This window comes from Typopeltis vanoorti, chromosome 3 (assembly GCF_054136105.1).
Source record: "Typopeltis vanoorti isolate ZY-2024b chromosome 3, IOZ_Tvanoo_1.0, whole genome shotgun sequence".
Taxonomy (NCBI): domain Eukaryota; kingdom Metazoa; phylum Arthropoda; class Arachnida; order Uropygi; family Thelyphonidae; genus Typopeltis; species Typopeltis vanoorti.
Window position 1 is genome coordinate 92,881,936 of NC_143551.1, and position 12,798 is coordinate 92,894,733.

The 12,798-nt window shown below is 37.1% G+C and overlaps 1 protein-coding gene across 2 annotated transcripts in view; it reads right to left on the reverse strand.

Annotated features, from left to right (window-relative positions):
- Nucleotides 1-12,798, reverse strand: part of Mcm10 (minichromosome maintenance 10 homolog) — a 156,130-nt gene that overhangs the window by 83,337 nt on the left and 59,995 nt on the right. For both annotated transcript variants that reach the window (XM_090390737.1, XM_090390736.1), the window contains exon 10: nucleotides 11,603-11,682. In XM_090390737.1, the coding sequence (XP_090246863.1) occupies nucleotides 11,603-11,682 (80 nt within the window). The remainder of the gene's footprint in view (nucleotides 1-11,602; nucleotides 11,683-12,798) is intronic.

The following is a 12,798-nucleotide window of genomic DNA, read 5'->3' on the forward strand; positions in this document are numbered from 1 at the left end:
GAAGTAAACTGTCAATCATCTTGCTAAGAAAGAACTGCACATTACTGCCATGTTAAGGGTCCTATAGGACATGGAATAATCGACGACTCAGCCAAGGAAGAATTTTAGCAGAAAATCAAGAATGAGTCAGCAGACGGAAAGAAAGATAAGAAGGAGCACATGTGTAAAAAAAAAGATTCATGTAAAAGACAGTGTGCTGAATGAGAACTGTAAGTAGTTATATATGTGATAACTCTGAACAAGAATGCATATCAAGTGTGTCTGTTTATGATATAATGTATATTGAATTAGGCTTACATAAGGTATACCTTATTGTCAGTTAATATATATATGACTGGCAGGTTATTCTAGACTGTGAATTAGCTTTACAGGAAGAAAATTAGAACTAAGTTTGGATTAGGAAGAATTCAGAATAAAAGAATTGGAATGAAATTGTATATATATGTTAATGTGAATCATTCTGTAAATATTCCTATTTGATTTAATTAAATGGTTTGTGAATAACACATTGGACTGATTCTGTCAATGAACTATTTTGAAAAATTTGAACCTGCATAAGATAAAGTCTATGTGATTTATAATTATACCAAAACTAATTTAAGGTAGGAATTAATATAAGAGGGGAATACAAACAATATTTGCTTTGTCTATAGTTGAAAATCTTATAATCTCGCACTCAATATACAGTCTAACTGGCACAGTCATAAACAAATAAGTTTGTTAGCTATAGAGCATGAGAACATAAGATATAGTAGAAATAGATAGATGGTGGCAGTCCATAGCTAAGGCGGGCGACCATATTCATGAATAATAAGTAAAAAGAAAACAAAGACAAAGCACAGTAATATAAAGACAGAACATTTTTATAACAATATACAGGCAGTCCCCAGGTTACAAATGAGGTATTCCTAAGAAAGTCTTTAAGTCGGATTTGTATGTAACTCGGATTCCTAATGAACAGCGCATATGTGGTAATAATATCAATACTATAATGACTCATATGCAGCAATAATAATAATAATACCCCTGTACTGTAATAATAAGTTACAGAAACTATTGTGCTCTTTCTTTTAATTCAAACAAACAGAACATAAAAACAAATTCATACAAAAAGTTTAGATAAGAGAAATTTCAAAAAAAAGAATATTAAAGGTTGCATCAATGTCATGCTTACTGGAAGGGGAATTTCTGAGGCAAGAAGGTAGGCTAACATTAATCAGAAGATGATGATGGAGATGGTGTTAGAGAGAATGGAGCTAGTGCTGGAAAATCAGGATTTGATTCTGTTTCTGAAGGAGGGAAGCTTACCACTGAAGTCAGTTTCTTGAAAAAGGTATCTAGGGTTGTTTGCACAGCCTTTTCTTTTTTTCATCATCAATGGCATTCTAGCAGCTGATGTCCTCACTAACTGCACAGTAAATCTTTGTAAACCGCTCAATGTTAGGATCTTGCTCCTCAAGCTTAGCAAATCCTGCTTCAATGAGACGAAAGGCTTCAGCTAATTCTTTTGTCGTAAACTTTCTTGGCTCTGGATCTTCTGATTCTTTATGCTCTTGTGTTTCTATCAACTGCTTCTCTATCTCCATAAGGTCTTCATTGGTTAATTCTTGTGAATGGTACTATAGTAAGTCAATGACATCATTTTCATTGATGTCCAATTGCAGTGCATTGCCACTATCCACAACAGCTTTTCTGGATTCGGCGATGTCTTCTGCAAATCCACAAAATTCATCACAGAATTGAGGGCATAGTTTGTTCTACACCCCTTTAATTGTTGATTGCTTCACTTCCTTCCAAGAATCAGCAATGTTTTTGATGGCATCATGGATGTTATAATTCTTTCAGAATTCTCTCAAGGTCATCGCATCATCTTTCATAACCCTAACTGCTTGTGGGAATGTATGCCGCGAGTAATAAGCCTTAAATGCAGAAATGACTTCCTGGTCCACTGATTGTAGTAACGATGTAGTGTTGAGTGCTAAAATTTGACCTTTACATTACGGTGAAGATCATCTAAAGATGTTGGATTTCCAGGAGCAATGTCTAGAATAAGCAGAATTTTAAAGGTAATTTTTCTTTTACGAACAGTAACGTTCCACACAGGAATAAAACAGTTCAAGAACCAATCTTCAAACATGGGAAGAGCTGCTTTAATAATGCAGCGAAGTGCAGGTTTGTTTACATGAGTGAAAGAAACTAGTTCCTGAATTATTAATTTAATTATTATCCTTATGGAGAACCTTGGGAGCTCGTTCATAAGTACGGAACACCTAAGTCGGGTTGTCCATAACCTGGAGACTGCCTGTATTTAAGGATTTGATGTAACTCAAATGTGTTTAGGAATTGTGCCCTTGATATCTATATATTTTAATTTAGTTTGAAAGGCATCATGGATGTTATTTGACCTTTACATTACTGACTAGCATAATCATCAAGATGACAGTTACTTTGTCAGATATGTACACATTTTGTGAAGTGCATTTTAGATATCCTTTAGATTATGTGGATAAGTCACAGATCTTTAAACTATGATGGCAGGAGAATGTGCACGATTTGAATGAGAGGTCAATCAGTCATGATGTACAAATAACAGTTTGTAAAGGTAATGAAGGTGCAAATCCAGTAGGTGATAATGCTACAAGGAGAATGAATGCTCGTCTTTCACAGTTAAGAGCATTAATATTGATGTGAAGGACATATGTATTGCCTACAATGAATAACATTGTAGGCAATGCATATGGATTAAGAAAGAGAAATATGAATGTGGAATTATATGTGGTGAGCGATACCATAGAGTTGAATATAAATAAGAAAAGGGAGGAAGTGAAAGAAAGTAGAACAGCAGAGACAAGTGATGAAGTTAACATGAAGAATCTGAGAAATTAGTGAGGATATTAGGAATGAGCTGGTGAGAATGAATAAGGAATTCAGGTGTGTGTGCAGAGTGAGAAAGAAAAGTGGAGAAAAAGCTGGCTGTGCAAAGTGTTAAGAGGGCAAGTAGTATAATGCTATGTGGTTAAACAGCAAGAGCTGAGCAGTGTACTTGGGGGGGGGGGGGGAGAACACAAGACTGAATTGAGGCTGCGAAGAGAAAAGGAATTGGAGCAGAAGTGAGTGTGTTGGCTTGAACTAATGATTTACAAGGAAGTGTGAATGAGACATTACAGGACTGATTATTGTTAGAGACAATAAAATGGAAGAATTGAAGAAGAGTTGAGGTTGTGCAGCCAAGGTATGACAGCAGAGAGCTGAGAAGGGTGTATGTATGGGATAAACCTGAATGCAACAGAGAACTGTTTGCTAAGTGTATAAGTGAGAGTAGTGTGCAGCTGTTGAGAGAAGAAGAATGTACGTTCAGGCAGGGAAATGACAACCAGATTATGGTTGTTCATTTTCCTGAGGCAGCCTGAGGGGGGTGGGGGGAAGAAAATAAGAAGACTTACTTGAGGCTGTGAAGAGAAAAGGAACTGGAGCAGAAGTGAAAATGCTGGTTGAAATTAACGATTTACAAGGAAGTGTGAATGAGACAGTACAGCCACATTTTTCTTAATCTCAACATAGCTTGGAATCCAACAGAAGCATACGTCAAAGGGTATCTTCCATAACTGAGAGAGGAGGTGTTGAATTCGAGAGAGAGAGAGAGAGAGAGAGAGAGAGAGAGAGAGAGAGAGAGAGAGAGAGCACCAGATATTGCTGTAGCTGCACTTCTCATTACCTGAAGAGAACTTTTCAAGCCTGAATACATCATGCAACTTTGGTAGCAGTGGAATCTGACCTATTTTAGTGCAAGCTCTATTGCATATAACTCTGTACAGTTATCTCTGCGTAGATATAATGTTATCTGGAAAGACAGCAGAAGATTCCACTAGGTCCTCTGATTTTGAGACACCTGTGTAGACAGGCACAAAATCAGAGTATTCAGTTCTATGAGCTTTGAAGAGCTGCTGGGAGATGACAGTAGGGTGGAAAATTACAGCAGCCTGTTGAAAGAAAGGCTGTTTGCTGGCATGTGCGATTACCATGGAAGTGAGTTTAGTGCTATGTTTGAGCTTGTAGGAAAGTTTATCTACAAACCACAGGTTTTATGGCAGTCTGTTGAGTGTTACAGAGATTCTCCCATTGTGGATGAAAAATAGTTGAATAAGTTGGGTACTCTGGCAGGGATTTTATTTTAGTTACATATAGCAAAGACAGCTGCTGGAATCAAAGTGACAAAGGTAGTTCATTTGCCTACAGACTAGGAATAGGTAACGTGCAAAATGCTCTAGTTACAATTCTGATGGCTTGAAGGTGAATAGGGTATAGCCATCGTGGCATACTCTCCCTGGCAGTGGTATAGACTTGGGATCCATAGTTAAGTTTTGATCCTATCAATGCCCTGTACAAACAAATCAAAGAGCATCTATCATCAACCCAGTGGGTGGAAGACAAAGTGTGTAGAATGTTCATTGCTTTACAGCACTTGTCTCATAACTGATGTATGTGAGGGATGAAACTGAGTTTATTCAAATATTAGTCCCAAGAACTTGGCTGCTGCAACTGGGATTAATGATTATCCTAGTCGGAGTTCTGAGTCAGGATGAAGTTTATATGCACATCTGCAGCAGAAATGCATATAAACTGTCTTCTGCTGCGTGAAAAACCTGAAATGATTTGCTAACACCCATTTTGAGAGATAGTTAATGGCTTGCTGCAGCTGTCTTTCAATGATCCTCATATTATGTGTGTGACAGAAAATGGTAAAATCAACCAACGTATAGCATTACTCATTGTTCTGTTATCAAGTTAACCTTGATTGCAAAAAAACTGACACTTAACAAAGAACCTTGTGGAATGCCCTCTTTTTGGTTATAGGGGCAGGATAGGGCAGTTCCCACTTGGACATGGAAGGTTCGGTTAGATAACAAATTTTCAGTAAAAAGATGGAGAGTCCCTCTAAGATCAAAATTATGAGTCTTGCAGTATTCTGAATCTCCAAGCAGTGCCATATGCTTTTTCTATATCGAAGAAAGCCGAAACTAGATGCTAGCATTTTAAGAAGGCATTTCTAATGGATGCTGTCAGCCTAACAAGATGATCAGTGGTAGAATTTATTTATTTGTACGGGGTTCATCCCCCCCCCCCCTTTCTCCCCTGTCCCTTTGGCAGGGGGAGAGTTGAGCCCTACTAATGAGGGATAAGGTGTATATATTTTATGACTGTAAATCCATGTGTGTGTTCGCAGGGCTGGTTGCTGAGGGATGAAAAACCCAAGTTTCTGGGTGAAAATATCCTCTACCTCTGTATGAGATCAGCTAACTTGCCTTTAGTCGAAAGAGACCAGATAAAGGTTCCTCATATTATAGACAGGAATGAAACCCAGGTCTTTCTGACTAAAGGGCTTTGTCTATACCAACTGAGCTATGGAGAATCTTAGTGGTAGAATGATATTTTTGGAAGCCAGATTGTATGCTGGAAAATAGGTTGTCTCTCTCCAGAAACTATAAAAGATGAGCGTAAGCCATTTTTTCCAGAATCTTGCACAAGCAGCTGGTCAGAGCAATTGAATGGCAGTTCTTCGGAATTTTGGATCCTTTCCTGGCTTAGGAAAGGCAATTATAATTGCTTTTTGCCAGGCATCTGGAAATATGCTCTTTCTGTTGTAAAGGTGCAGCAGTTGATCTATGGCCAATGTTTACCATCTCATAATGGATATGATCTGGATGACAGCAGTTGGATGATATTTAAACAAGCAGCTTTCATTTCTTCTTTGGTAAATGGCCTATTGTATTTTGTGCCATTTAAAGAAAAATGGATTTGTTGTTTTTCTGCTTTGCAATTTTGGACAAGGAACTCAGAGGGATAAGAAGATGTTGCCAGTTTCCCCGAGTGTGCAATCGATGTTGGATCAGCAGTTGTGCAACTATTGTGCTTGAATAGAGCGAGAGTGGGTGGTATATCTGCCTTTCATTTTCCAGATTTTTCCCCACACTTCTTTGCTGTTGGTGGATCTTGATATAGAAGAAGTAAATTGGATCCAGGATTCCTTTTAGTTCTGATGCCTGATGTGTCTCGCTCAGGCTCATTTGTAAGCATTAAGTTTGCTGTAGTGGGGTATCTGCAGAAACTACATCACGCTTTCTTCTGGGATTCTTTGGCTGCTATGCAATTATCATTCCACAATGGCTTAGAAAAACATAGGAACTGACTAGATGTTTTAGGAAATGCAGTTGTGGCTGCTGCTATAATACAATGTTACATGCTTCGCTGATAGGAGATGAACTAACTGTTGAAGAATCAAAAACTACTAATGAGGAAAAAGTGGACAAGTCAGCATGCTCAATTTTCCACTATGATGTAGTACATGGCTGCTCACGTAGAAGAGTGATAACCACTCTTCTACGTGAACAGGAATGTGATCGCTCCCAAATAGGTTGTCATCAGTTCCCACTTAAGAGAGAGAGAAAGAGAGATTGTTGTTGTCAAGCATATGCTCAACAACTCTTCCTCTGTTTGTTCAGGCACTACCCACAGAGTATTATGTCCATTTAAATCCTCCATTAAAAGTAAAGGGGCTGGTAACTGCAATATAATCACTAAAGTCATCTTGAGAAAAATCTGTGGAGTGAGATAGATGTAACATACTGTTATATTTCTGACAGAGTTTTAAAGCAACTGCTTCTATACTGGTGTTAATTTGGATTTTGTTGGAAGGAGGTATGGTTGCCCACAATGATGGCGACTTCTCTGTGGGCAGGTCCATCCTCTGTCCTGTCCTTACAAATAATCGTAACATTATGGAGAACCAAATCATCACTCAGTATGTTTCCTGCAAACAGAAGCATATTGGTTTACACTTCTGCAAGAAAGCCTTGATGTTTTCTGTAATCCACAACAGTCCACTGTAGTAATGTTTTCATTATTTCTTTTTTGGTGGTATCATCTGGCTTCTTATGATGAGTGGTTTTGTTTTATTAGTCATGGATTTTTTTTCCTTTCTTAAGAATTGTAGATGGTCAGTATCCATCATTTCATCTTTTGGAAAAGTATGCAAGACTTCATCAAATTTCACTCTCTCTCTCTCTCTCTCTCTAGGGGCACTTGGAATACTGATTGTTTTATCTTCCTGGGGGGGGGGGAGCAGAGGTATCCATGCTATCTGTTGATGGGCCATCTAATAAAGGTCTGAAGGCATATCTTTGATCTTCTGTGGAGCATGTTCCAATATTTTTTAATAAGAGGATTTTCATGTAGTGGAACCTTTTTGGTATATCTTCAGGGGTGGATTCATAATGATTTCTCACTTTCATTTGCTCAAAGGAGACAGCGAGAAAATCATATCTTTCAGAAATGTTGTAGTTGTCAGAAGGTGGAATTGACATCCTTGTCAACGTCCCAAATGAAATTTGCTTCGTACATAAGTTGACATACTTCGTAAAATTAAACATGGAAACTAAATCTTATGCGAATAAATTTATCAAATGTAAAATTTTCACCTACGTATCAAAGGCATCTTCAATGCATTGAAAATGGAGCACAATATAAAATTACAATTAAAGAATTATTTTCAAAAAGTGCCACTATAGCATTAATAGACCAATAAACAGTGAGTAAAATTTTCAATTATAAAAAAATAAATAAATAATTAAAATTAGAAATAAAAAATTCTAAATTTACGAAACCTCTTAATATTGTAGTGCCCTTTCATCCTGTCAGGAAGATTTCCACCTTCCTTTCTTCACCTAAGGACAAGCTTTTTCCACTCAATCTTCCAGGCATCTACCAGATCTCAAGCTTGTGTGGTTTGTCTTACTATGGACAGTCTGGCAGATTTGCAGCTATCCATCATTAAAAACATAAATCTTACATCCATTACCATGAACCAGAACAGTCTGGTCTAGCAGAACATGCCATCTCGAGCAAAATACAGTTTTTTTGGAAGAAAACTAAGATTTTACATAGAAGTAGATTCCTCATATATAAAGAGAGTTGCAAGACCCTTCTATATCAACTGAACGTAAACAGATCTGATGGCCTTTGGTTATCCTCCGTTATGGGAAATATTATTACACCATTTTTATACAAATTCCTCATTATTATATTGTAATTTTTTTTTATTTATTTATTTATTTTTTATAACAGAATTTTAATGACTGTTTGCTGTCCTATTAACACTATAGTGGCGCTTTTTGAAAATGATTCTTTAGCTATAATTTTATATTGTGTTCCATTTTCAATGTATTGAAGATGCCTGATACATAAGTGAAACTTTTACATCTAATAAATTTATTCATGTAAGTTTTAGTTTCTGTGTTTAATCTTTTACAGTTGCCTTCTCAGTGTAAGAGGGTTTAGCAAATGCTGTTGCACTATTGTGGTATACTGCCTCTTCACACGTCCTGGTATGTGATACACTGCTCTGTTTTTAACATTTATATCTCCTTTTCATCCTTCCACCTTTGTCATGCTCGGAAGTGTGCTGGGTGGTTTCCTTCTCACAGTTAGAGCATTTCGGTGTTTTGCTCTGACAGTCTTTATTTTCATGATCTTTACCACCACATCATGCACAGATGGCAGAGCCATGCCAGTCAGTTTGAGAGTGACCATATGTGTGACATTTAAAGCACAGTAAAGCATTTGGGATAGAGAGTCATACTGGACAGTTGAGGTATCTTGCTTTGACAGATGTTAGTAGTTTTGGTTTGGTGAAGGTAAGGATGATGTTTCTAGTTGGAACCAGATGCCCATCCCTATGTAGCGCTATTCCTCTTATGACTGTCTGTCACTCCTTGGTCCTTGAATTTGGAGCATATCTCTTCATCAGGAACATCAAGAGCCAGATGCCCATCCCCATGTAGCGCTATTCCTCTTATGGCTGTGTGTCACTCCTTGGTCCTTGAATTTGGAGCATATCTCTTCATCAGGAACATCAAGGACCAGATGCCCATCCCTATGTAGTGCTATTCCTCTTATGGCTGTCTATCACTCCTTGGTCCTTGAATTTGGAGCATATTTCTTCATCAGGAACATCGGGGGGGGGGGGGGGGTCCACTCGGATATTACACCTCTAGAAAAGTATTTCTCTGATAGATGTTGCATGGAGTAATTTTTATGATTGTGCTGCTGTAGCGGCTTCAATAAGGATATCTCCTTCCGAACACCTCTGGATGAAGAAGGGTGACATTTTTTCAACTGGACATTTACCTATTGAGTATGATTAGGAACAGTTCTGGCACTGCTGTTGTTTAATCTATACATTCATATAATTCATGGTTTGAGGAGATATTCAGTTGTTTCCTGATCATAACTAAACTGGGGAAAAGGAGGTTCTGCTGTGATGTAATTGAGGATATAAATAGGTAAGTGCAGTAAACAGATGAATGGAGAATGCCAGTTCAATACTGTTACATGTCAAGTTTTACACTGTGGTCAGAGGAGATGTCCTGTAGTGAAGGAACTTTTCTCCAGGAGCAGAGGAGGTGAAGGTTCTGGGAGTGCTAGTGGACAGGAAGTTGAAATTCAGGGAACACACACTGCAAAAGTTTTTATTACCTAGAATTTGTTGGCATAATGAGGACAGTGACAAACCAGATACATCTTGTTATCACAGTTATCCAGATGGCCATCTGGATAACTGTGTAAGGAAATGTTAGTAGAAAGTACTGAGTGACTGTCTCAGGACTACACAATGATGAGTATAAGAAGAGATTATGGGAATGTGCTCTGTAGAGAATGGCAGATAGGAGGATGAGATGATATGGTAAAGACATATACAAGTTGGTGAGAGAAACCTATCAGATAAATATAAAAAAATACCAAAAAAATATTGATGGTGGGAGAATGAGAGATAATTCCTGGAAACTGTTCACGTTCCACTTGTTCACCACTAGTTATGTGAGTAAGAAAGTGAAAAGGAGATTTTCTTCATGACTAGTGGTGAACAAGTGGAATGCATTACCAGAATGCTTCAATGCTGAATGTTTTCTAGGCAAGTATGATGTGCATTGTGGTCTGGAAGTTTAGTCACCCACAATGAGTTAGAAGATTCATTGCAGAAGACCAAACTACAGGTCCAGAAATAATACCACTAATACTTCTTCAGGAGGAATAAAAAGTACAAAATTATGATGTTATAATTAGAGAAAACTGAGAACATTCATTCAAACAAGAATAATAGAACATAACTGTTGGATAATTTAACAAATACTTGTACATATGCTATCATTATTCACATATAGTGTTATAAAGATGAATTGCATAATGTCCATCATATACTAGTTCGGCAGGATTTAGTTGTTTAACAAAAGACCAAACATGGTTTAATATAACATCTTGATTTTTGTTACACTGGACAGGGAGGATTAACATTTCAGAAGTTTCCTTGAACTTTCTATTAAGTAATGCATGCCATCTCAATTTGTTGTCATCACTTGATGATAATCACTTGTGTGAAAGCAAGGCCCATGTTATGTTTTCTTTCCTTTCTGACATCTCTGGGACATTCCACCACCTGGATTTCTCCTGGGCAGTAGATACTGTCTACTCCTAGCTTTTTTTTTTTTTTTTTCCAGGGATGGATGTGGTAGCTCTCTGCCTTTGGCCCTTGCACAGCCACACAAATTTCTGTGTTCAAACAAATCATTACATCCAATCCTAAAATTTACTGCTTGAAAATTCACTGCTCATATGGTATATGTTTTATGTAAGACAGACTGGCAGCTTGGGAGAAACCTACATAACAGAACACATTAAAGATGTCAAGAAAAAAAGAGTCAGACTTTGATTCTTATACAAGTGAAGATCATCAGTGCTCTTCAAACTGAAATGTCAGAGGCTTCTAAAATGTTATGTGCCCCTAACTAATATAACCAAAAAATTAAGGTCTTATATTAATCCATGTCTATCTGAATTTTCGAGCAGTAAGTTTTAGGAGTGGATGTAATGATTTGTTTCTTCTTCCTCTTGTGCCTTACCCCATTTATTTGGGGTCGGCCTTTTTACATGATGCAACCTTATGTGTGCGATCCCAACTGACTTCTTGCAGAGCCTGATGTTGGGGGGAAGAGGTATTTTTTGTCTGTAGAAGTTTGTGTTCAAAGGACTGGTTTGCCTGTTCCGAGGGACGAAAAACCCGCATTTCCAGGAGAAAAAAACCCTCCACCTCCGTATGAGACCAGCTAAAATGTCTCTTTTGACTAAAGGCTACTCACCTTTAGTCAAAAGAGACAGGATAAAGGTTCCTCACAAAATATGGACAGGAATCGAAGCCCGGTCTTTCCGACCAAAGGGCTTTGTCTATACCCACTGAGCTATGGAGGCTCAATTTTAAAGCAATAGCTAAAAGATGAAATTCTGTAAAACTCTAACAGAAAGATAAAATAATTCGATTACATTATAATGATTTGTTTGAATGTTGAAGTTATCTCTGATTATAATATGATTTTGTGCTTCCTTTTTTTTTTCATTCACTGAAGAAGTGTGTCATAACATATGCAAAATACTAAAGCACTAAAAAAAATGTACAGTCTTTTTATATAGTCTATTTTGGAACATCTTCCAAACAAAGACAATAGTTTTTTTTTTTTTTTTTTTTCTTGTTAATTTAAGGAAACTTTTCACTCACTTTTTTCTGTTTCCTCTTGTCTGGATAAGTGACAAAGAAGATTTCTTGAACCAACAGTGGGTGAAGCAAGCATTTCACCTCTAGATGAAAAAATAAAAACAGAAATAAAAAAAAGGATAGTGTTGTACATATATACACATATACATATATGTGTATATAAGTCTGCACTCTATCCTCATAATCAGGGCTCAACAAATTATGCAAAAGCCTACTTACTAAGAAAAAAATGTATTTAATCAAGACCCTCCCTTTTTAATGATATGTCTCATTAAGTCAGTAAGGTTATCAGTGGTGCTGCAACTGTGTTCTTTAAAATTAAGATTTGGTTTAATGAGTTATTTTTATTAATTAAAAATATTCTATTTTTTTATCAGTCTGCAGCTACTCACCAGCTAGCAAAATCTCTCACCACAGGTGACTGGATGAGCATATTTATGGAGCCCTGCACACTCACACACACACATATGTATACACAGTATATATAGATATATATTTCATATATTAGGTTTTCATAGTAATTGTACATGTTTTTAGGAAAATAACTTATATGCCTATATAGCCAAATGTTAAAATAGAAAATACCTAATTTAATTTCAAAGGTACTACAGGTACTAAAGATACTCTCGATTTAACAGACTATTGGGAGCTAAGGATTGTCTGTAAAATCGGAAGTTCATTAAATCGCAAATCTCAGAAATAGTATTGAAAATAAAACACTTTCAGTGGTACAGTATTAATATATTTTAATGAGAACATTTTTATGTAAATACCATATTACTGAGGACTGGGCCTGAAAAAAGCATAAAGTTTCAGTTGTTTTTCACTTTTATACTGTTTCTTAATAAGCAATCACCTCTGGATCTGAAGATGTGCCTATGAACGAGATGATGTCGTCCATGTGTTCTCTAACCACCAATAGTTTTGGACCAGCTTCTTCTTCTTCCTGTTGGCAACCTCCTGATTGTCCCATAGAACATCTTCAGCAATCTCTTCCTCGCTGAGAATTTGGTAGCCTGTCGATGTCTAGTCATCGTTCAATGTCATTCTCACCAGCTCGCATCAGAGTTTCACAGAAATCAGAGGTTTCAAAACCTCTGAAATTCTGGATTCTGGTTCACTCCCGTTCAGTAACTTGGTCCAGCCATTAGCCAATGTTGTAGTCTTTATCTCCTTCCAAGCAGCAGCAGCAAAATTAA